The following is a 25077-nucleotide window of genomic DNA, read 5'->3' as shown; positions in this document are numbered from 1 at the left end:
TGAAAACACTTTGGAATGAAATGTTTTGAAGTTTGAAAAAGAGCCTCCTGTATTAGACTTGTTGGTTTTGTTTGTTCTTTTGGCAAAAGGTACTTGTCAGATTCAGCCCAACTTTGAGAAGGGTTTATATCCCTCCAAAATTAAACTCTGGTTGAAGTTACTGTTCACAGCACAAATTCACCTTCTTATTTATGAATCCACTGAGGGCAAAACAGAGCCTGTGATCCAGAATCACAGAAACATTCAGATTGGAAAAGCCCCTCAGGATCACTATGTCCAACCGATATCCCTACTTTACAAGGTTCACCCTAAAACATATCCCTAAGCTCCACATCCAAACAACCTTTAAACACAACCAGGGTTGGTGACTCAAACTCCTCCCTGGGCAGCCCATTCCACTACTCTTTCCCTGATTTTTTTTTCCTAATGTCCAGTTGCACCTACCCAGTTGCAGCTTGAGGCCATTCCCTGTTATTCTATCACTATTTACTTGTGAGAAGAGACCAGCACCAACCTCTCCACAACCTCCTTTCAGGTAGCTGTAGACAGTGATGAGGTCTCCCCTCAGCTTCTTGCCCAAACTAACCATCCCCAGCTCCTTCAATCACTCCTCATAAGATTTAGGTTGTAGTCAGGTGGGGGTCAGTCACTTCTGCCAGGCAATCAGCCACAGAACAAGCAGCCACAGTCTCAAGTTATGCCAGGGGAGGTATAGGCTGGATGTTAGGAGGAAGTTCTTCACAGAGAGAGTGATTTGCCATTGGAATGGGCTGCCCAGGGAGGTGGTGGAGTAGCCATCCCTGGAGGTGTTCAAGACTGGATGAGGCACTTAGTGCCTTGGTCTAGTTGATTGGAAAGGGCCGGGTGACAGGTTGGACTGGATGATCTTGGGAGGTCTCTTCCAACCCGATTGATTGTATGATTCTATTCTCCAGGCCCTTCCTCCACTTCATTGCCTTTCTCTGCATCCTCTCCAGCACCTCCACATCTCTCTTGTAGTGAGGTGCCCAAAACCAAACACAGTACTCAAGGTGTGGCCAGCCTAGAGCTGTTCCACCTCCTTGAACCAGAGAGGAGAACCCAGGGCATTTTGATAAAGAAGCAATGCAGCTCTGAAGTACTCAAACACCCAGATCCTGCTTCCTTTCCAAGGAAATCCAAGGAGTCCCCTTGCTGCAAGTGGCTGAAATTCCCATTCCGTCCATGAGGAGTTAAAAGGACATTCTGCCACCAAGTGAAGAAAATGGAAGAGTATGGGAAGAAATTGCCCAAACCCCTTTGGGCCCAACCCTGGAAGTTTTTAAGGCCAGGCTGGATGTGGCTCTGAGCAACCTGATCTAGTGTGAGGTGTCCCTGCCCATGGCAGGGGAGTTGGAGCTGGATGATCCTTGAAATCTCTTCCAACCCTGACAATTCTGTGATTCTGTGATTCAATTTATCTGCTTCCAAGAAAAAAAAATGAGCATGAGGCTTGAGACTTCTTTCCAGGCACTTCCTAATAAGTTGGATGATCCAACAAAACAACTGAGAGCAGCCAGGAGTGTGCTCTGTTCCGAAAGGGCAGGGAAATACTTGCCAGTGCAGCAGCTCTGCAAATGTGTGAGGCTGTTAAGCTCCTAATCCCATGTCTTATTTTTATGAATTTTCACACTAGTGGGACATAATGAACGTTGAGCCCAAAGACATTAATTACTCTGGCTCCTTTTTTTGCCCCCTTTTTTTGAGAGGAATTTCGATGGAGTGTAACATTTTAAATTACAAGGTGTGAAATAAACTCTACAAAACTTACAGCTTTAGTGGAGGAACTCCAAAATCAAATAAAAATGCAAACCCACTGATGAAGTCCAATTTACTGTAAAATGCCCTGGATCATGGTGTTCCAGTAATTTTTTTTTTCCCTCCTACATACTTTGGTTAAAATAATTTATATCCGCTGCAGTGTTTATATACCTTAAGCTTTATTTATTAAAGGATATGTATATTTCGAGCCCAGTTTTAATGAGACATGCTGAAATCTGTAAGGTACAGTGCAACTTTTGTTCTAATCAGCACTAAATCTCTTCTCTTTACTTTTTCTGTGATGAAAACATTCATGTGGGATGGAAAGAGTCCTGTGTGTATATTAATTTCAGATAGGTGTAAATATATATGTGTGTATATGTGTATATATATATATATATATATATATATATATATATATGTAAAGTAATAAGCAAAAGTTATTTCTCTCTCTTTCTGTTGGACAGCAAATTATCCATGGGACAGCAATGTGCCCTTGTGGCCAAAAAGGCCAGTGTTATCCTGGAGTGCATTAAGAGGAGCAGATTAAGGGAGGTTCTCCTTCGCCTCTACTCTGCCCAAGTGAGACCCCCCATAGACTACTGCATCTACTTCTGGGCTTCCCTGTTTAAGAGGGACAGGGATCTACTTGAGAGAGTCAAACAGAGGGCTACAAGGGTGATGAAGGGACTGAAGCACTGCCTGATGAGGAAAGGCTGAGAGACCTAGGACTGTTTAGTCTGCAGAGGAGAAGACTTAGAGGGGATCTAATAAAAGCATATAAATATCTGAGGGCTGGGGATCAGGAAGGAAGGAACAGGGGCAGCTTCTGCTCAGTTGTGCCCTATGATAGGGCAAGGGGCAATGAATGTAAACTACAGCACAGGAAGTTCCACCTCAACGTGAGGAAGAACTTCTTTACTGTAAGGGTCACTGAACAGTGGAACAGGCTCCCCAAAGAGGTTGTGCATTCTCCTTCTCTGGAAAAGCCCTGCCTGGATGTGATCCTGTGTGACCTGCACTAGCTTAAGGTCCTACTCTGTCAGGGGGAATGGACCAACCCCTATGGTTCATCCTGTGATCCTGAGATCATCAGGGCAAATACTCCATCATTGTTCAGTCCAAGCATTTAAAATCATAGATGGATGTTATTCTTAAAACAGGACAATTACTTCTCTCTCTTTTTTCTTTTTTTCTAGGCCAATGATTTATTTACCAAAGGTTGTGCTTTGGGTTAGCTGAAAATGTTCGTGAGCTCATATCAGCTTGACAAACTGTTCTGGCAAAGGAAGAAAAGGAAATCCAAGTTGTTTTGGTTTTGTTTCCTAATGAAATGTTTTGTGATTTCATTTTGAAAAAAACACACTTAAACTAAAGATAGCATCAACCTAAAAAAAATACCCTGGAAGCTTGGAAGCATCTTAAATGGGACCTTCCTTAGGGCTATTGCTTCGGGGAGTTACTTTGAAACTTTCTTCCTATGTTTTCATTCTTGTGAGGAAAGAGAGAATATTTTCAATCAGGTAGATGAATCTGAAAATTGTGATGGTTATGGCCCTTTCAGTAGAGCATTAGGAGTAAGCTCTACATTTTTTATTAGGTTTTAGGAACTTAATCAAACTTAAGTCATATTTCAAGGCATTGTATCAAGTTTGGCTTTTGCTGATGCATCAGAGCAAGACAGCTTAGACTTTACTGGTAGTACTGGATCATGGATATGAAGCTAGTCACGTAAACAGCCCTTGTAGTGCCTAAACCACTACTGAAAATGGTTCACAGGTTCCTAAATGCTCTTAAATGTAGTACAAAGCTTCCTAAAGCCTTTTATATGTAGTACATGGTGTGGATATCTCGGGCAGAAAAGCAGCTCTCCCTACAAAACAGGTTTTGAAGAAAATGAAAAAGTCTGTTCCTGCCAATTTTAGTTTGGATCTGATGAATGATGGAAACTGAAAAAATCTTTAGTTTAAAGATGCCTTTCACAAAGATGTCAACCTTCTCTTTTTAGAGGAGTGAAAAATGGAATTTTTCTGGTAAATATCAGCTCTGCCATGGTTTTACCCAAATGTCTGTGTTTCACAGGCTAGCTGTAAAGTAGAGAAGGTTTCAGGTCTAGAGAACTTTCCTCCGTGTCCATTCCTCTGCATGCAGAGACACTTTTCTGCTGAAGCTAAAGACACAAGTTCACAGCAAAGCAAAGTCAAGTCTAGGGGCAGAGGGGGGAGACTTTTCTCTGTGCGGTGGAAAATGTTTGCGTTAGAGGCCAATACATTTCTCAAAAGCCAACCCCGAAGCCCAGAAATGGATGACCAAGGAATTTAAAGGGAGAAACACTCAGAGTCAGGGAGCAGAGTAATAAAGTACAGGTTTGTTCTGTAACAAATTCCAGCACTTGTGAGACTTTTTTAGACATATGGAAGTCTATTTAGGAGGAAAATTGGTTGCAGCCGCTGATTCAGGACCTATTGGAATCAGTGGAAACATTTCCATTGTCTTCTGAAGAAATGCTGTTTCTGTCTTTCCTTCTATCACTAGCCTGCGCTTACTCTCTGGGCCATATGGATTTCATCTCCCTTAAAGACATGTAAGAGAAGAGAGTTTGGCTGTTTAATGGCATGATGTAGCTATGTGGACAGGAATGGTTGGTTTCTACTTGATTAGCTACAAATCAGGTAACCAACGCCTCGCCTCCGAGCGGCTGGCTGCAGAGGAGTTATCTGGGTGCATCTGGCTGTCCTTTTGCAGAGCTGAACGTCTTTAATCACATCAGCATGCTAATCGTGCCCCCTCAAGAAGAGCTTGGATGCCTGTGTTTTGACAACTGTCAGATTTTTTTATTGCTGGGCTATCCCTGAGAAAGGGCACTGGATAATTGCTTATCTGGGTTGTACCCCCCTTCTGCTATTGCAGCTCAGAGACTTTTCTAGCATTAAACCCAAAGCCAGGCTGCCTGCAGAGGGTGGGCAAACCCAACTCACCAAGAAGTGATTTTAAAGGATTGACTTGTGCTCCAAAAAACAGGGACAGATGCTCACAAGCACTCCCTCTTCTCATGGAGTATCAACTCCAGGCACACTTATTATCATTGCCACTATCTGCCTCCTGCCACTGGGGCCAGGACAAGTCCCCACAGAAAGGCTGACAGCCTGCAAAGAAAGAAGTGTTGAAGCATTTCAACCTCTAGGAGAAAGCACTGTTATTTTCAGACTAAGGCTTGATTTGAAAGGAAGCATGAGATCAGATGTGAGGTGCAGGACAGAGGTGGTTTTCTGCCTTCTAAAAACACTAACTGGAACTGGTCCGAAAGAGGCCCCTACCAGGCACACAGAACATGTGAGTGAGCAGCTGAGTGGGGCTCCCACAGAGGAGCTGACACATGGACGCGACAGGCTCCTTGCTGGCAGCAGAGGCAGAAACCTGGAGCTGATGTTTTCTGGAGGGAGTCATGACAAATCCATGATCACACACAGCAGGCTGAGAACACAGGGCTGGAGCTCAGCTCCCCCTGCCACTTCAGACCTGCTGCGTGGCCCAGACAAGGGCTTAGGGTGAAAACTGCCTTGTGAAGAGGCACCCATCTCCGCCTCCTGGTTGTACGGACAGACCAGTGCTGCCATCATCTCCAGCCTGAGTGGATGTGCCAAGAGGAAAACCTTCCCTCAAACCGATTGTGGGTATCAGCTGGCTCTGTTCCCTGCCTTTCTCCACAGACCTGCAAGTTTTGTGGCAGTCTTCTCTGGGTAGTGTGGACAATGAATGTGTTTCTTGCCATGTAATTAAATTATCCACTTCAGGGGGGAGGGGAAGGAAATAAATAAATAAAAAAATATGTGGTTTTGTTGCCATTACAAAAACAAACAAGGCCTGATATTTATTACAGGCCAAGGCTACTCAACAAGTTTTTTTCTGGAACCCTAATAAATTGCTGAAGAAAGTTTACAGCTGAGCCCTAAAGATGGTTTAGTTTTTCCAAGTGGCTGGGATGTATTTGTTTCCCATTTTCTTAACCCACAGCATGGTGAAACAGCTTAATGTGCTCTTTGCAGGGTTCAGATTGTGTCAACCCAAACCCATGCTCTTCACCCCGAAACAGTTAACCACTTTTTAATTAAAACCATGCCAGTTATTCATTGCATTTATTTTTTTAACCCATTTGCACAGCCTGCAGTTTGGGTTTGCTTCCACGAAAAAAAAATACCCAACAAACATACATACATACATACATATGTACATATATAATGCCACCAGGTTGTATAGAGCCATGGAGGATGATTGGGGGACTTGAGTATCTCCCCTATGAAGAGAGACTCAGAAACCTGAGGCCATTTAGTCTGGAGAAGAGAAGACTGAGAGGGAGATCTGAGGGGTGGGTGTCAAGTGGATGGGGCCAATCTCCTTCCAGTGGTCAGCATCAAGAAGACAAAGAGTGACAGATACAAGCTGGAACATAGAAGGTTTCATCTCAACATAAAGAAAAACTTCTTTACAGTGAGGCTGACAGAGCACTGGAACAGGCTGCCCAGAGAGATTTTGGAGTCTCCTTCTCTGGAGACTTTCAAACCCTGCCTGGATGCATTCCTGTGCAGACTACCCTGGGTGATTCTGCCTTGGCAGGGAGGATGGACTCGATGATTGTTGGAGAGCCCTTCCAACCTCTAATGTTCTGTGATACAAAAAACAAACCTAAAAACCCCAGCCAGACACCCAAACCACCAGTATCCAGCAAGGGGCCTTTCAGCCAAATGGCATTTGGGGTATCAAGGTTGTACCTGTGAAGCAAAGTGCTGTGCAGGTTTGTGATGATCTTACTTTGTAGCATCCAGAGAAAACCTTGTCCTCTGAAGAGTGGGTGGAAAGAAGAGGTGGGCTTGGCTGCTAGAAAGGAGGCAGGAATTACAGAATCACAGAATATTAGAGGTTGGAAGAGACCTGCAGACATCGTTGAGTCCAACCTCCCCTGCCAAGGCAGAGTCACTCAGGGTAGTCTGCACAGGAATGCATTCAGACAGGTTTTGAAAGTCTCCAGAGAAGGAGACTCCACAGTCTCTCTGGGCAGCCTGTTCCAGGGCTCTGTCGCTCTCCCTGTAAAGAAGTTTCTCCTCATGTTGAGGTGAAACTTTTTATGTTCCAGTTTGTAGCCATTGCTCCTTGTCTTCTTGCTGCTGACCACCAAAAAGGAATTTGTCCCATCCGAGGAAACCTTAAGGACATCAGTCTCTAAATTGCTGAAGGAGAGCAAGGACAAGTGACCATCAGTGAGTGGGCAAGGGCACCCACATACTGCTGGGGGTGTCTCCATCATGTTGTGCTGCCCCTGTAATGAGGAGTTCAACACCTCAGCAGGCAGGCCCAGGGACTCTAATACTGCCACAATTTAAACATCTTCCTCACTTTGAGCACATCCTTTGCACGTGAAGATGAGTGTGGACAGATGACCCTGTGGGAGCAAGGCACTTAGACACATGCTGGTTGTTAAGCACATGCTCAAGTCTTTGGCTGGATTAGCAGACTGGTAGTGAAATGTTTGCTTTTTGAGTGAGCCCTCAAAACATTAGAAGTTGACATTTTTTTCAGTTCATTACTGGGCCTGCCAATGACATCATTCGTTTGCAAGTTGAGGAAAAGTGTTTAAAGGAGACTAAAAAGAAAAAATACAAAAATTAAGCAAGATGCAGTTTTAATGACCACTTACGAAGGAGATTTATGGACGTGCATAAAGCTGCTTTCCATAGGAGAGGGACTCAGCTTTTAACAGTTACCTTCCTTTGGAATTTTTTCCCCTCTTGCAATATAATACCCACAAATATTTGTGAGTTGTGACTGTGCTCTGAAGGGTTAGTCCTCTTCCAGAAAGGGGGGTGGAAGGAGAAAAGACGAAAACAGTGGTGCCAATTTGTCTGCCCAGACTCTGATTATGGGAGGTTTTTCTTTCCTGCAGGGGAGAGAAGCTGGTCAGAAGCTTTCTCTCTCCAGGGTTAGGGACATCTGATACCCAGCCCAAGAGCAGTCCAGCAGACTGAACTTTCATCTCCAGTAGTGAGGGATTAAAAAAACCCCACAACAACCAACCAGCCAAGCCTTGTGGATAAACTTCTCTGCAAAATTTGCAGGAGATCTCGGAGTTTCTGCTGGGGAAATGAGGGCTATTTCAACGTCTGATTGTAAAGAGCAAGAGAACTTTATAATGTGCATGGAGAAAGGGAGAGAGGGAGGAGATCATTTGGAGTCAGGGAGGAGGTTTCAATAGTCTATTTATTTATTTGCTTGCCCTGGGCCCTGCCCTCCTCCTTTCCAGCCTGCTATCCAGTGACCCTCGGTGCTGATTAAAGTTCCCGGGTGACCTCTGAGTGCTTTTGTTACCCTGCCTGGTAATAAAACCCTGCTTAAACGGCTGGCTTATCCAAACCCGCTGCTCCTTACGCAGCCAGCTCTGGAGCCAGCTCAGGTCTGAGCCCTTGGGAACATGTGGCTTAGCCCTAATTTAGTTGTTCCTAGTGGCCGTCTCGGTGCCCCCGAGTAGACATGACAGATGAGCACATAACTGCCTCGTCTCTTCCTAGGCAGAGTCCGTGCTCCAGTGGCAGGTAGCACCACTGAAATCCTTGAAGGGGATGATGCAGGCTTAGTGTGATGCAGATGAGCAGCATCCACCTGCAGGACTGTGCCCTGCCGCCTTGTGCTCACACAGCTCCTTGCTGCTGAAGCACTGCCACGGTGGGAGATACTGTGGTGATTTCCTGGTGAGATACATGAACCACCATCTTATGTTGCCTCCAGAGGCCACAATGTCTATCACTGGCTCGCTTCATCTCAGGCACGGTGCTGACCTTTGGGGTCACCTCAGGCCAGTGCTGACACCTGCCTCCTGCAGGGGCAGCCAGCAGCATCCCTGGCCAGAGCAAAGCCTGGGAAGTGAAAAGTCAGATCCACAGGATGGAGAGGAGGATATTCCTTTCCTTATAGCTCCTCTTCCACTTGCTTGTATAAAAAGAAAATAAGAAACCAGTTCTTGTCCTTGCCAGCTGGTGAATGTGCTTGTCATCTCTCTTGAAGGCTGGGTGGCAACTGTTGAAACTTTGCCTTGAAATCTGAAAACTGGGACTTGTACAGACAAACTGATGAGCAAATTTTCACTTTCCCAATCCACTTCTCTGCTTCTGTTTTATAAATAACAAGGCACGTGAAGGGATCCAGCCTGAACTGGGTGGGAGGAGATCTGGGTGAAAAGGTAGGAGCCCTGCTAATGAAAACTTCAACCCAGGTGCTGAACAGACAGCCTGGCTGCCCCAACCTTGGCAACCAAATCTCTGAGACTTTGGGGTTCTCCCAGGCACCATCCAAATGGGGCCTTGCAGAAATATTCCTAAGGCAATTTCCCTGGCAGCATTTGGCCCAGGACTCCCTCCTAATCCTTAGTTGACCATGCTACCAAACCTGCTACATGGTGCCAGTTGCCATGATGGTTCCATCATCGTGAGGTAACTTTATCTGTCCCTTGGGTACCACACAGCTTCCCATCCTTCCTTACCCATACCCACACTTGGCCAGAGGAGAATGCAAACAGAGAACCCATTATTGGTGTGCTGAGGTCACCTCTCTTATTACAACTGGCATCCAGCAGAAAAAAACAACCCCATAAGTGCATGGCCTTGCCCCACCATCCATGCAGGGCTGGAGCTCCATGCGCGGTGCATGTGTGCAAGCGCTCTCCTGTCTCAGGTTCTAAATCTTGTACAGTGTCAATGCTGTGATAGTCCTAAATAAGTTCCTGAGGCCTAGTATTTATCACCTCCATGAACCAGTAACAAGCCACCTCGCCCTGACTGGAGATGTGATAGCACTTCCAGGAATGATTGTGTGTGATGTGAACCCAGCCCCTGGTTCAAAATATTATGCAGAGGAATAATAAATCTCAGGTTTAAATTGCTGCCCCATTTAAGCTTTGATTAGACTCTGATGGTCTGTTCACCCTGGAGCTGCTGGTATTAATCTACATGCTAAACCCTAATTATAAAGTGCTCAGGGCATTTCCAGATGATATCAAGATGTTTGGGATTAAAAGAAACCCTGATGTTGAGTTTATAGCTTGAAATGACTGTAGACTACCTGTTCCCCACAGATCTAATAACACACCTCTCTGTGAGGAAGAAAGGAGGAAAAGAGGGAGATTTCACCCAAGTGTATAACAGTTTGTGGGAGAGAGGTCTGGCTCCAGCCCTGAATGTGTCCATACATACCCAGGCACTCACACAGATGTGTAAGGTGATCACAGGCTCACAGGATATTAGGGGCTGCAAAGGACCCGAGGAGATCATCGAGTCCAACCCTCCTGCCAGAGTAGGACCATACAATCTAGCACAGATGACAGAGGAACACATCCAGACAGGCCTTGAAAGTCTCCAGGGAAGGAGACTCTACAACCCCCCTGGGGAGGCCTGTTCCAGTGCTCTATGAGCCTTACAGCAAAGAAGTTCCCCCTTGTGTTGAGGTGGAACCTCTTGTGCTACAACTTACACCCATTGCTCCTTGTCCTATCACGGGCAGCAAGTGGGAAGAGCCTGTTCGCCCTCTCTCCTGACCAGCCCTCAGATGTTTATAAACATTGATTAAATCCTCTCTCAGTCTTCTCTTCTCCAGACTCAAAAGCCCCGGGTCCCTCAGCCTCTCCTCATAAGCCATGCCCTCCACTCCCCTAATCATCCTTCTAGCCCTCCGTTGGACCCTCTTCAGCAGATCCTGGTCTCACTTAAGCTGGGGAGCCCAAAACTGAACACAGTATTCAAGATGAGGTCTCAGCAGGGCAGAGTAGAGGGGGAGGAGAACCTCCCTTGATCTGCTGGACACACTCCTCCTAATACAGCCCAGGATCCCATTGGCCTTCTTGGCCACAAGGGCACATTGCTGTGCCATGGGTAACTTGTTAGCCACCAGCACCCCCAGGTCCCTCTCCACAGGGCTGCTTTCCAGCAGATCACCTCCCAGCCTGTACTGGTGCAGTTTACTGCAGGTACAGGACTCTGCACTTGTCTTTGTTGAACCTCATCTGGTTCCTCTGTGCCCAGCTCTCCAGTCTGCCCAGGTCTCTCTGGGTGGCTGCACAGCCTTCAGCTGGATCAGCCAAGCCTCCCAGCTTGGTGTCATCAGCAACCTCGCTGAACAGACTCTGTCTGTCTGTCCTCTCATCAATGTCATTGATGAAGACATTGAACAAGACTGGACCTAGCACTGATCCTTGGGGGACTCCATTGGTTACAGCTCTCCAGCTGGACATAGCACCACTGATCACTACTCTTTGAAGTCTGTCTTGCAACCAGTTTCTAACCCACCTCACTGTCTGCTCTCCCATCCCACACTTCCTGAGCTTGCTCACTAGAATATCATGGGAGACAGTGTCAAAGGCCTTGCTAAGGTCAAGGTAGACTACATCCACTGCTCTCCCTGAATCTACCCATTCAGTTATGGTATCATAGAATGCTACCAGGTTAGTCAAGCATGATTTCCCCTTGGAAAATCCATGCTGACTACTCCTGATAACCTTCGTCTCTTCCAAGTATCTTGAGAAGCTCTCCAGAAGGAGCCACTCCATCATTTTTCCAGGGATGGAGGTGAGGCTGACTGGTCTATAGTTTCCTGGAACCTCTTTCTTGCCCTTTTTGAAGACTGGAGTGACCTGGCTCTGCTTCAGTCCTCAGGCACCTCTGTCTGCCACGACTTGGCAAAGACGATGGAGAGTGGCAGAGCAATAACCTCAGGCAGTTCTCTTGGCACCCTTGGGTGCATCCCATCAGGGCCCATGACCTTGTTAATATTTAATTTGTATAACTGATTCCTAACCAGTTTGCACTGACCAGTGGGGAGCGTTCCCTCCTCCAGGCTTCCTCTCCTTCATCCAGAGTGTGGAGTACATAGGAGAGTTCAGCCTTAGGTGTAAAGACTGAAGCAAAGAAGGCATTCAGCAACTCTGCCTTCTCTGCATCCTCAGTTATCAAAGCTGCCTCCTCGTTCAGCAGTGGCCCCACACCTTCCCTGATCTTCCTTTTTCTACTAATAGATTTGAAGAAGCCTTTCTTGTTCTCTTTTACTTCCTTGGCCAGCTTCAGTTCCAAGAGGGCTTTGGCCATCCTTGTTGCCTTCCTACATGTCCTGACAACTTCTCTATAGTTCTCCCAAGTGACAAATCCCTTCTTCCATGCCTTGCAAGTTTCCTTCTTCCCTGAGATTTCCTTCAGGAGCTCCTTGCTCAGCCATGCAGGTCTCCTAGCACATCTACCTGATTTTTTATTCAGGGGAGCACACCTAGCTTGGGCTTGGAGGAAGTGGTCTTTAAAAATCAGCCAACTTTCTTGGGTTCCTTTACCCTCCAGAGCCTTAGGCCATGGGATTTCTGCAAGCATGTTTCTCAAGAGCATAAAGCTAGTTGTGCAGAAGTCTACGGTTGTAATTACACAGGATCACAGGATATTAGAGGCTGGAAGGGACCCAAAGAGATCATTGAGTCCAACCCCCCTGCCAGAGCAGGACCATACAATCTAGCACAGATGACAGAGGAACACATTCAGACAGGCCTTGAAAGTCTCCAGGGAAGGAAACTCTACAACTCTCCTGGGGAGCCTGTTCCAGTGCTCTGTAACCCTTACAGCAAAGAATTTCCCCCTTGTGTTGAGGTGGAGCCTCTTGTGCTGCAACTTACACCCATTTCTCTTTGTCCTATCACAGGGAACAAGTGGGAAAAGCCTGTCCCCCCTCTCCTGACCAGCCCTCAGATGTTCATAACATTTCTTAAATCCCCTTTCAGTCTTCTCTTCTTCCCTCTTAGGCTTCCCCATAGGCAAATCATGCTCTCGATGAATGCTACTGATCCTATTCTCTGGCAAGTGCAGAACAGGGGAGCATTTGCTCTGAAAGACCAGCACAGGCCTAAAGGCACTACAGATGATCTAGGGAGAGAGGCAGATCGTTACCCAAGGTGACAGCACAGTCACCATCCCTCTCAGAGAGCAGGAGATTCCTGTGCATTTATTTCTATACTGCTGGTGTGCCTTGGCCTGGGGCCTGCCTGAAGCTGAAAGAAGAGCTGCAGCCCTGTGGTGCTTTGTGCAGTCTTGGAGGCTTCCCACTGTTCCCAGCCTTCCTTCTTTAGGAGCTGCAAAAGTTTCTCTCAGGTTCATCTTGTCCTTCATCAGAGTTTTCTCACCCAGTCACAGAAACCCAGTTATGTTGCAGAAGGCAACTGGGACAGAGTTGTTTAGGCCATTTTCAGATTGTGAATCTGGCATCTCATGCCACTGTTCAGCCCTGGGTGCTGTATGTATGGGAAGTCTTGGAACTGGGTGCCTTTATCACCTTGTAGGTGCAGGTGCATCATGTCAGTGTGGTCACCCGCAGTACCAACATGCTTTCACCCACCATCCTTCCAGGACATCTGCTTCTACTGGGTTATATTTCCAAACCCCAAGGCTGGAAGGGAAAGGGAGCAATGCTTCTTACCAGAGATTCAGTGAGGAATTTTGGTGGAGGTGGCACCCAGAGCTCTTGTTTTGGTTTCTGTGGCTCCTCCTGTCACACTCATGGCAGAGGCTGCCTGAGGCTGAAAGCAAACCTTACTGACAGTGGAAAGGGATGTTTATTTCTGGTAGTCTGCAGCACCCACTAGGAAATACCAGGTCAGTTGTAACACCTGATTGAAGGAGAATGGGAAGAAGAGGGTAAAATCCAACTCACCAAGAGTGAAAGCAGTCAGAAGTCTGGGAAAAGCAGAGAAAAGAATGCTTTGTGTGCTTAGGCAGCCCACAGAGATGTGTACAGATAACCTTTCTTTGGAGCATGGAAGGGCATACATCCACCTACCCTGCTGTGCTTAAACTTGGAGACCCTGAGAGCTGAAGTACAAGCTGCCAGCAGACAAAAGCCAGCCAAATGGAGCCTCACACAGATACAGCCTCCTTCTGCACGGCTCCTTCCCCATCCCACATGTGGGCATGTACTACAGGACACCACACGAACACTCCTTCAAGTGCAGAAGCATGCAGTAGGGCACATGCTGCTGTGTACAGAGATGTGTGTAGGGTGGTTTGGGTGCAGAAACACCACACATTTTTGTGCACATGCACAACCTTGCTTCAGGTCTTTTCCTGGCCTTTCCAGCCTGTGCCCACCAGCTTTGCTTGCCCTCAAGACAAGGCAGCAGAGCCCAACAGCCCTGCCACGCTCATTTGGGTCTTCAAACTGGGATGGGGGGGGACACGGGGGGACGGGGGGGAAAGGGGAGGGGGCAAAAGCAAACTAATGATGAAAATGTCTCCTCCATGCCTGTGCCTTAATTAAATGCATGGAGAGGCTTGGGGAAGCCCATCTGTTTTCAATCTGGAGCCCTTTGATGGCATCAAATGTTCTTTCCCCAGATCGGGGGGGATGGAAATTCTGGGCTGGCTGTGGCAGCTTGGAGCCCAGGCTTCAGTCACTAAGATGCAGCAGTGGCCTTTCCTGGCCTACAGGACCCCTTGCTGCCATCCAGCCCTCGGGCTCCTTTCGTGACCACAGTCTGGGGGTACACCCCTGCACCTCTGCCTGGCCTTGACTGTGGAAGGCCAGCAGGACCAAGCCAAACTGCTGGGACCTCTTTGCTTGCTGGCTTGAGGGGCTCTTAGAGTACTCTTCTCTTCCTCCTGTCTTTTTATCATTGCAGTTTCTCCTTCTGGGCTGTTCTGGTTGGTTTTGTTAGGTTGTTTGCTGGGATTTTTTCCCCCTTTTTCTTTTAGCCTCTCTTTGGTCTGTCTTCTCTCTCTTAGTTCTCTGTTGCACTTTTTCTTCCTCTTTCACTCTTTTTCTTCTTCCTTTCCCCTGTTCTGTTGATGCTTTCTCTTCCCATTCTCTTTCCCCCTTTTCATCTGCATTTCTCATTTTCTCTGTTTTTTTCCTGTGGCCTCCCCAGGGCCGTACCCACCCTTCTTTCGAGGTGCAGCTCTGACTGACGACGGAGGTGGAGAGAGATACCCCCACAGCCCCTTTAGGCCCCTTGCACACACTTGCCGGGGGCTCCCCGTTCCCCCGAGGAGCTAATGAGCATCGCGAGGTCGGCGCTTCCCACACCCGTCCTGGAGGAAGGCGGGGACGAGGGGGGGAGGCACGCCGGTGCCACGTCCCGGCGGGGCCCCGCGGGCCGCCCTCTCCCGAGTGCCCGACGCGGAGCCGGAGCGCCGCGGAGCCGCCCCCGCTGTTTGAAGTGCGGGGCGGAGGAGAAGGGAGGGCAGCAGAGGGGCGGAGGGAGGGATCGAGGAGGGGGAGCTGCCGGCAGCGGAGGCGGAGGGACGGGGCGCACCCGCCCCGGCCGCCCCACAGCCACCCTACGCTTCCCGGCCGGCGGCAGCTCCCCGTGTCCCGGAGCCCTAAGCCGTCCGCCGCCCCTGCTGCTGCCTCTCCCCTCCGGCATGTTTTAAGTCCGGTTCTGTCCGCTCCTCTTCGGGCTTCCTGTCCTGCAGCCGTAGAGTCCCGTTCCCGTTTCCCTCCCTTGCCCCCCCAGCCCCCCGCTTCGGTCTGTGCGCATCCTCCCTGGAAGGGCCGGCGGCTGGGGGGGAGCGGGGGCGGTGGGCGCCCGGCGGGGGCGAGGGCAGAAAAGCCTCGCTCGACACCATGGCGTCCAGCTATGCCCACGCCATGGAGAGGCAGGCCCTGCTGCCCGCCCGCCTCGACGGTCCCGCCGGCCTGGACAATTTACAAGCCAAGAAGAACTTCTCCGTGAGTCACCTGCTGGACCTGGAGGAGGCAGGCGATATGGTGGCCGCCCAAGCGGAGGAGGGCGGCGGAGAGCCCGGCCGGAGCTTGTTGGAGTCCCCTGGGCTGACCAGCGGCAGTGACACTCCGCAGCAGGACAGTAAGTGAAAGGACACCCATCCTTCCCGCTCCATCCTTTCTTGGGACAAGGGGCCACTGCGGCCGCTGCACGCGTGCCACTCTTCCGAGGCGGAGCAGCTGCCGATGCTGGCTCCGAGGGGATTCACGGGGTAAGAGAGCGGTGGAGCTGCCGGCCGGTCCCTGGGGCACCTAGACCCGCTCCGCGAGCTGACCTTCCCCGCTGTGCCCCCTGCCCTCGGCGGGATCGGCACCCGGCGGCGTGCGAAAACGCTACTCTTCTCCCAGCCACGTCCTGGGAACGGCAAGCTGCCTGCCCTTCTCCCTGCCTATCGGGCCCTGCGCCGTTCTGTATCCCTTCGGGAGACCTGGAGAACAGCCCAGGCGGGTCGGGACGGGCAGAATCGGGCCAAAGGGTTGAGCCCCCTTCTTCCGTCGTGCCCTGAGGGGGCTGAGCGCTTGGGCTTGGCTGCACAGGGCGAGGTATCGCAGGCGGCTGAGCATCCATCCATCTGTCCATCCATCCGTCTGTCGAAACTGAGACCGGCGGCGTGGTTTGCGGGACACCTGGACGCTGCTTGAGGGTCTGGATGGGGACCGGACTGCCTGCCCCAGCTTGCAAACAGCTCCCGGGTGTGTGCCGTGCGCGAAGGAGCCGCCGGTCCGCTCCTTCCTGCGCCTCTGTTCTCCCTCATCCCAGTCCGGCGACCGGGTCAGGGCAGGGTGCAGAGCTGCCTCTGCACCTCCTGTCCCAACGGGACTGCGCTTTGGAGAGCAGGCAGCCTTCAAGCAACAGCCCCGCGGCTGGAGGGCAGAGAGGACGGGCACTGGCTTGCGCGGCATTTCCCCAGCACCGCTGGTTCTTTCCCAAAGCAACACTGGCAGAAGGGGCGAGCCGCGAGTATTCGGGACCATCAACCTCCCTCTTACCCTCCCTCTGCTCTCGGTTAAAAAATAAGGCATCCCCGGCCGCAGGATCTAGCCGCGATTTTCGTTGTGTATCAGGTCTGGCAGCGCCGCGTCCCCCGTGGAGTGGGCAGGGGCCACGGCAGCGGACACAGGCTTGCTTCCCAGGGAGACCTCCATTCCGGGCAAGGCAAGGCTGCTCCGTGGCTGCCGGCGATAAGGTGAAAAACACTGCGAAAATTACATTACAATTACGGCTTTCGTTTTTCGTTTTGTGTTTTTCTTCTTTCGCCGGCAGCTGCCTCGGACTTGGTTTGTTTTTTTTTTTTCTTTTCCGCGCGGTTCCGACGTGGTTTTCTCGGTATCCCGACGGAAACCGGGCTGGGAAGAGGGAAGTCTTCTAAAAGTCACTGGCTCCTTACGCTTCTGCTAGTGGGATCCCCGAGTTTAACCCGAGCAAGGCATTTTCTCCGAGCGGGGAAGCACCTCCCCGGGACGGGTTTATTGCGGGAGCGCGGCGGGGCAGGGAGCGAGAGGAACGCGGCTGCCGGAGCGGTTCCCGGCCGGGGCGTGGTTGCTGGACCCGCCGCCGCTGAGACACGGCTTTAAAAAACGTCCCTTCGATCCGGAAAAATGCTGTTTCTCACCCTAAAGGTATATGTTTTAGCTCGTAAGGCAGTGATCTGGGCTCACTGATTTAAATCGCTGTGCCTCAGCACTGCGGCCGGAGAGTTCCAGAACAAGTTACCTAGAGCTCTCCTTTTTTTCCCCCCAGAGGAGCCTGGTTTCGTTTATCATATTTTATTTGGACCCTTTTCCAGCTGCTGAGCTCTCTGGAGTTTGCGCCGTCAGCCTGGAAAAGAGTGGCTGTGTTTCCTCGCTGCCCACCCTGCTCTTAGCGTGTAAAGTGGACCAAAAATCCCACCCCGAGAGTGTTACCCAGCCAGCATTGCCAATCAGGGACTAAACTACAGCTTCAAGTAAATTAGAAGTTCTCTGAATGCTGTAAAACGTTTAATGCCGATGCTGTGAATTAGAAAGTTCAGAAAGTGTTCTAAAGTAAGCAAAAGCGAATAAAAAAGGAGATAAATTCTCCCTGGTTTACTGGGCAGAGCTGTCATCTGGGCTGTCTGGCTCTTTCACTGATGCATTTAGCAGATCCCCTGAGTCTCCGTGCTTCGGTTTCCCCGGGTTGGAGCTAGGCAGTACATCAGAAGTATGAAGTTTGCCCTGTGAAAAATGAAAGCTGGTTTAGTGCAAAAGCTAACACAGGGCTTGGTTATTCTTCATGTTATTAGGATGGAGAAGGTAAAAGCTGTTTGGACAAAATTCATTAGTGGAATGTCTTAAGAACACTAAAAATATTCTTCCAACCTGGGGGAAAGTCAGCCAGTGTGTCACTGAGCTCTGTCCTAGCTGGAAGGGAAATGCCAAATTATTGTGTTATTCAAAATTAAGGGGGAAAATTTGTCACAGAAATCACAAGAAGTTTTATTTGGATGTTTGAGATTAAAGGACCTGTTTCACCACTCATTCATTTAAAAGAACTTCAGGACAAAACATTTATTAAGAAGAAACAAACCAACATCCCTGGGAGTAGCTCTGATTGTAACATTTACATGGAGAACTGTCAGCATATTAAGGAGTCGATTTTTCCAGTGGTGCTGCAAAGCTGTCACTCACACGGACTTCAGTTCAAACTATAGCTCTGAAAACCATGCCCTAAAAGCTGATACAGTTCACAGCAAAGCTCTGCTCCTCAATCAGGAGGACTTTGCAGACCCAGACCCTCTTCATTTGAAAGCCACCTGTTAAAATGCAGCTAACTCTTGCTTTGGTAGCAGGGCTTTTGCTATCTCCAGCTAAAACTGGGGTGAAAATGCAGGTCCTACCTCATCAGAGGGAACTCCCTAAGCTTCCCAGCAAACATCATCAGCTCCTATGCCCTTTGGGGGTGGTAGAAACCTGTTGGTGGCCCGTGAGTTCCTAGAGCTGCTGTTTTTGAGCGGGGTTAATTCTCCAAAGCTTTCAGTAAGCTATTGGTTTTGTTGTTGTTGTTTTAAGATGGCATTTTTTACTTCTGTTTTTCTGTTTGTTTGTTTGTTGGTTGGTTTTGTTGTTGTTGCTGGTTTGTTTTAGTCTCGTCGTTGGTGTCTCATGAAATGATGTGTAGAAAACATGAGCAGCAAAAGAAAAATAGTTATGCTCAGATTTTTTTGTGTGGAATCAATAAAGCCCGCTTTTGGTCCAGTATGAGCACAAGTCCTGCCTCTTCCAGTCATTATACTCCTTTAATTTATCTTCACAATAAAAGCGATGGCAGTTCGGGGGCTGTGCTTCTCTCTCAGGCTGGCACACTATGTTGAGCAGATGGGAATCGTTCACAATTAAAACTGGAGCACAGGTTCGCTGCATACCCCCACAACTACTTCTGTCTTGGTGGGCATTGTAACTCCTCAGCACTGCTGCTTCTGTCCGGGGAAGGAGAAATCCTGCCGAGGTGGCCGGGAGAAGGTGAGTTTGTTTGCTCAAGTTGAGTCAAGCAGAGCATCTTGTGCTAGCTTCTGTGCTGTCTCAGGCAGTGGGCTGAGTGCAAGAGGAAAGGCTTTTTCAGCTGGTTGCATTGTTTGCTGATCAGTGTTGTTGCTGCAGGATTTTTGAGAAATCAGAAATAGAAATTATTTCAAGAAAGGATCGGACAAATTCAGGGGGTGACTTCACTCCAGCAGTGGACGGAGGCAGCATCCAGCTCAAGGAGCGGCGATGGGAAAGATGAGCTGGGGCAGTCCAAATGCTGCCTGCCTGGGCTTGTACCCTCTGGCTTTATTGTTACTGGCAGATTGAGAGTATCCTGAGCTGAAGGAGTTTTGATCTGCTCACACATAGCTGTACTTTGTGCTTAGATTGCCACTTTTTAATCAGAACAAATTATGTGGCTGCAGGAGTAAAAGACTCAGGATAAATACTGAATTGGTTTTTTTTTCTATTCCCCTCCCTGATCCTGAGGTTCGTCGGCGATATTGTCTTCCCTCCCTTCACAAGAAAAAAAAAATCGAAAAAAAACCCCAAACAAACAAAGGTAAACAACCCTCCCCCCAACCAAACCCAAGCCAACAGATGCCTTCTTAAAAAGAGGTAGAAAAGCCCTGCCACTGCTTTGAAATGTAAAAAGTGATTCGGTGAGCTTCTGAGCTGCGTGGAGGGTGAACGTGAGAGGTAGCCCAGAGACAACGGCAAGGTTTTCTTTGTAAACCCCTGCATTATCTTGAAGTACTAAGTGGCTCTTTTGTTAGTGAAACAGCTCTTACTCCCAGAAGGTGCTGCGACTGTAGACCGAGGATGCAGAAAGAATAGAAAGAAGGGGGGGGAGGGGGGGGGGGGAGAAACGCAGCGTAAATTGATTACGTCTAGCAGGTATTTTCTTGCTTTCCTGTCCTGCATAGCTTCTGGGAGAATCCTCAGTATGCAAATGACTGCTGGTGGCCACAGGTTACATTGGGTGAGAGTAACCAGCCAGTGCTTTGAACCCGGCGGGCAGCTGTAAGCATCCTTACAGGGCGCTGCCAAGAAAGACTTTCCAGAACTAATCCTCCTCTTCCAACAGCTAATGTGGAAACATTTGGGATCAGAGGGATATTATTTTTAAGGCGCTTGTTGTTTATGTTATCTGCGTGAAAAAACACAACAGCTTGCTGCTTCTTGCGGGAGGGATCTTTACGCGTCCAGCTGTACCGCCTGCGTCCTGGAGGCCGCTTGCCTGAGGAGTGGGTGATGTGCACTTGAGTAAAGGTTGAGATAACTAACACAGAGCAGCTGGGACAAGTTTGGTTAACTTCTTTTCTATTCCTTAGCCATAACTATTTAATTTAACTGTATTCAGCCATAACTATTTGATTTAACTCCCAGGCTAGCTGATACGTGGTTATTCCAGCAAGTATCTTGCAGTGCTGGATATGGTTTTCACTTCTCCAGGTCCAGCAGTTTGAAGCGGAAAAAGCGTTTTTCACATACATTTCTAGAGATTCTGGATGCAGTGTGTGTGTGTGGAATATTAAAATGTGACTCTGTTACAAACCTAGAGTCTTCAAAAGAAAAAAAGGCACCAAAAAGCAGACAAAAATGGACACTGGGCTGTTATTAATAAAGGAAAAAGAGCCATATGAGTTTGAAGGAGGGAACAGGCTCAGCTGGCGAGTGCTGGCCTTGCTGTCCTCCTTTTGAGGGGTGAAACGAGACTTTGTTTAGGAGTTTCACTTTTTTTGATCATAATCAGTTGTGCTTCCTGGTTCTCATGGTCTCATTATTTGCTGATGGGATTTGTGTTTTCAATCCATCCGCACTTCCAACTTTTTAATTTGAAAAAGATTTCACTGAAGGTCTTAACTTTTTTTTTTTCCCCCTTCCCTCTCTTAATGTAATGAAAACATTTCCATGAAAATTAGATTTTGAAAACTCTCATAAAACTTAGAGGTTTGGTCTAAACTGCTAGAACACTTTTAATGAACATCAGCATTCTGTCATCTGCACTGAGTTTCCACTACCAGCCAGTCTATTTTCCATCTTTTTGATGGTGTCTGAAGCAGTGATCACATGGGAAAATATTATCTCAGGGTTAATTTCTGCAAAACTTACTCACACGACTCATGGCGTGCAGTTCAATGGACCCCTTATGTGTGTGCCAATTGATGAGTATTAACCTTTAAAAAACTTGACCAGCAGCCTTGAGTCACGCAAAAAACTTTCATTTGTTGGGGGGGCAGTGGAATATTTCTGTGCAGGCATGGAACAGTTTTGCTGCCCGCGTTCAGGGCACGATCCTTTTGCCTTCCAGCAGAGGTGCAGCATGCATCAACATATGTGATCTTTGGAAAACTGGAAAGAAGGAGCAAGAGCATGAACACAACCTAAGCAGGAGTGGCTGGGAAAGTTGAGTGTTTGACAAGGCAGGCAGAGAATTACAGGGTAATGATTGCTTTGTGAGGATACATTCTTCCTTTTCTTTTTTTCCCTTGGTTGGAGTTTACTCCCGTGGCTTTTCACATCTCCAGAATGGTATGATGGCATTATAGGTGTTTATTCCTGTTTGCAAGTTGTTTATGATATATTTAATTGGTTTTGAAGCCCATTTTAAGCAGCCCTGAGGGAGCTGTGCTCCTGCTGGGCCTCTGTTGCATAATGAAGTACATCACAAGTATTTACCAAGGGTCACAATATTCCAGACTTGGGCCTGTCTTCATGGGGAGGATGAATCACTGCATTGCTGGTTCCCCACCCTACTTGGCTTTACTGAAGGAGGCTTAGATTTCGGGGTGGATTATGGAGATATGAAGTGAGAGTCATCACAGCCTGGCTTGAGGAGTTGTTGTCCAAGGCTCTGATCTGGCTTTCTGTTTGAAGTGTCCTTGTCACTTTACAAGCAGGGCAGAGAAATATTTCAACTTGTGCTCGGATGCTGGAGCACAGACCATAGGTTTTTAGTCTGATTCCCCCAAGAAAAATCCGGTGTATTGTCACTGCACATGAGAAATAACTCCTGAACCTGCTGGCTGCTGTGGTGGGAAGGCAGACAGCTCAAAGGAGTGTGAAATCTCAGCAGACTTTATGGCAGTCTGGTGATGTGGAGAAGGATGCTAGCAGTGCCTGCCCCCTGAGAGGGAGATGCAGCATTAATTCAACCTCTTACTAGCCACTGAAGAGTCTCCAGAAAGACACTGTGTTATGGACTGTGTCAGTGGAAGCTCACATGTGCATAGACATGGGTGCCATCAGCCGCCAGTCCTTTGTCACCCTGTCTTGTGACTGCACCACTCTCTCAGATGAGGGTCCACGAGTGCTCTAGGGCAGCCCTGCAATTCTTACTCCTAGCTTTGCTATCCCTGCTCACATTTGCCATTCCTCACCTGCTGTTTCATTTCTTGCACTCTTTTTTTCTGGACCAAACTTGTCTCTGCAGCCCTAGAAGATGCTGTGATGTGAGGATGGGAGCTCAGCAGAGGTGCACTACCTGCCTACTGGGCCTATGGTGACATAATCTTAAGAGATGTTTCTTTCAAATAAGAACATCTGGAGGATGTTGGTTGGGAAGAGAAAGGAGTAGTGGTGCCAAAGCTGAGGGCCACTTCCTGCAATGGAGAGCCTGGCATCTGCCAGGATGAATCTGTTAGGGCCAAAGTTGGGAAGAAAGGCCAGATGAGCAAGCCAGTGAGCATCTATTTCAGCTTACATAGGTTTCTGGGCTCCCCTCTCACTTCCAGGGGCCGAGAAAGTGTTACACCAATGTTTAAAGTGCTGTCCCAGACAGTCTGGATTTGTTGTGCCCATATGAAGTGAATACGGGCTGCCTTGGAGTGGCAGGCTGGGACATTCTGGTGCCTTATGTTTTGGGAAGGGGAGGTTAGAAGTGTGTGTGTCTGGGGGCAGCTGTGCTAGTAACAAGTCACTATATCCTATTGCATCATCCAGTTCATATTCCACCCAAAATTTCCCCCCATTTCTGGCTGGAGAAATTTTCCTACAGGAGAAACTCCAGCCAGTCAGTGAGACTTCTGGGCAGGGCAAACATCCAAAATGCCACTTGGTATCTGGCTGGAACCCTCTCCACATCTTGATGAGCTGCTCAGGCAGCATAACTACTCTTACACCAAGAGCTGGAATTCATCAGGAGCCTGGGGACTTTGCTTCCTGCTCTGAGCCCACCAGCAGATGAATTTCTCCTGTGCCCCCCTTGACCAAAGTAAACCAAAAGTTATCCTTCACTCTGTGCATCTGGGGCAAGACAAATTGCCAGCAGCAGCAGCACCACTAGCAGCAGCTGCTGAATAGGCACAATTGGAGCAGGAAAATGGCATCCAGTTCTGAAGAGGACCAGCAGACCCAGGGGCCCTGGGAACAAAGTGAGGGTGATTGGAGCAGGGTGAATGGCTGCAGAAGGCAGCATCAAAGTGGCTTCCAGCCCTCTGTTGCAGCCAGCATGGGTGCTATACCAGTCAAAACTGGGTAGGTTTTGGACTCATGGGTACCTTTAGTAGCCTCCTTTTCACTCTTGATTTTGTTGTGTTTGTGGCTACTGAGTGGTGGGTGACTTGAGCTGTGCTGCAGCTGATCTGCTGCCCTCAGGACCCACTTGGTGCTTCTGGAAATCATCCTCTTTTTTTTCCTTTTTTTTAAAAGCATCACTGATATGACATTTTGGGGAAAATAACTAACTGAAACCATGCACCTTTCAAAGAGCCATCACTTCTTCACATCGGCTCTGCCAAGTCAGGGCTCTGTGGGGATGGATTGGATTTTAATAGGGAAAAGTGCTCGAGCTGTAACAGTGAAAACAGAGTGTTAATGCTCTGGGCCCAGTGCTGCAGAAAGGGCTGCCCTTGCCGGTGGCTCTGCAAGCAGCTCCTGTCCCCATGAAATCTGGGCTGGTTTCCCATAAAGCTTTACAGTGCTCTCCCCACCTCCTGGCCTTGAAATGCTGGTAACACTTGATACCTGTTATCCTTCTGCACCCGGTACAGCACAGCATTTCCCTCTGGATCGAAGGTACAGAGCAGAGGCTTGTGAATCCAGCACCGAGTTCCTGTTTGGGATGGATGACTCCCGTGCCGATTGTGCTGGAGAAAGCTGGTGACAAGTCTCTATCTCTTTCCTGATCATGCTTGCTCCCATTTGGGAGTGAGAAGGCTGCCTGTAGACGTGAGCTAGTAGTGCAGCCTGTCCAGTCTTTAGTATTTGAGGTTGTCAAAACAGAAGTATTGGTGACTCTGCAGTGAGAGGGGAAATGTCCAGAGCCCAGCCCTGCATCTTGCTGCCTTCACTCTGAATGCTCATGATAGTCTGTACCTCTCCATGGATCAGGGATAGGGAGCCAAGGTGGTGGTGGTAGGGATGAAGGTCTTGATTTTATCCACACACAGAGGCAGCCTCCTAAGGAGGATGTTTGTCTGCTTTGTGTATTCCCTGGGCACTGCAGGGCCACCTAGCTTGGGGTTACTGCAGGGCAGGGTTTGTGGGATACAGCATTTGCTGGTGCTGGGAGCTGCCTACCCAGAAAAGGCTTGAACTCAAAACCTAATTGAACCACTAGGGCTTTTATTCCTCCAAACATGAGCTGAGAGGGTCCAGCCTGTGTTTTGTTGCTCAAAAATGTCTTTGTGTCTTGGCTACAGAGTCTTGAACTCTTTTTTAAAATTCTTTTTTAATCTCTGTATACTTGCTGGCATCAGTTGACCAAGTTCATCTCACTGTGCCCCAGTTTTCCTGCCCACAGAACTGGGTACAATCTTGGCCCCTAATGAGGAGCTTTGGAATCTGCAGGGTGTGTGTTATGCAGGGATTCAGGAAGATTCTCTTCCCTCTGCAGTAGACCCAGCAAAATGCTGTTTTGTGTGCCTCTGTCTTTGGAGTTGACTACCTTAGGTTACTTAAGCTCATTAGCATTGAGGAGATCCCCATGCATGAACTGAAGCGACTCCCAGCAAGTTTGTTCCTGCAAGGAACCCACCTTCTGCTCAGGTGCACCTGAGTGCACGCCATATCCTTGGGGTGAGT

At 48.6% G+C, this 25077-nt stretch overlaps 1 protein-coding gene and 1 long non-coding RNA gene across 2 annotated transcripts in view; both read left to right on the top strand.

Moving 5' to 3' along the window:
- The first annotated feature begins 15075 nt into the window (after window positions 1-15075).
- Window positions 15076-25077, top strand: part of PRRX1 (paired related homeobox 1) — a 44939-nt gene continuing 34937 nt past the window's right edge. Inside the window, exon 1 of the mRNA XM_064147278.1 lies at window positions 15076-15649. Coding sequence (XP_064003348.1) covers window positions 15409-15649 — 241 coding nt within the window. The 5' untranslated portion in view covers window positions 15076-15408. The remainder of the gene's footprint in view (window positions 15650-25077) is intronic.
- LOC135177384 (uncharacterized) overlaps window positions 18996-25077 on the top strand; it is a 30787-nt gene continuing 24705 nt past the window's right edge. Inside the window, exon 1 of the long non-coding RNA XR_010303050.1 lies at window positions 18996-19047. This is a non-coding gene — a long non-coding RNA (uncharacterized LOC135177384). The remainder of the gene's footprint in view (window positions 19048-25077) is intronic.

Source organism: Pogoniulus pusillus, chromosome 8 (assembly GCF_015220805.1).
Source record: "Pogoniulus pusillus isolate bPogPus1 chromosome 8, bPogPus1.pri, whole genome shotgun sequence".
In the NCBI taxonomy this organism is placed as follows: Eukaryota; Metazoa; Chordata; class Aves; order Piciformes; family Lybiidae; genus Pogoniulus; species Pogoniulus pusillus.
This window is presented reverse-complemented; position numbering and strand designations above follow the sequence as displayed.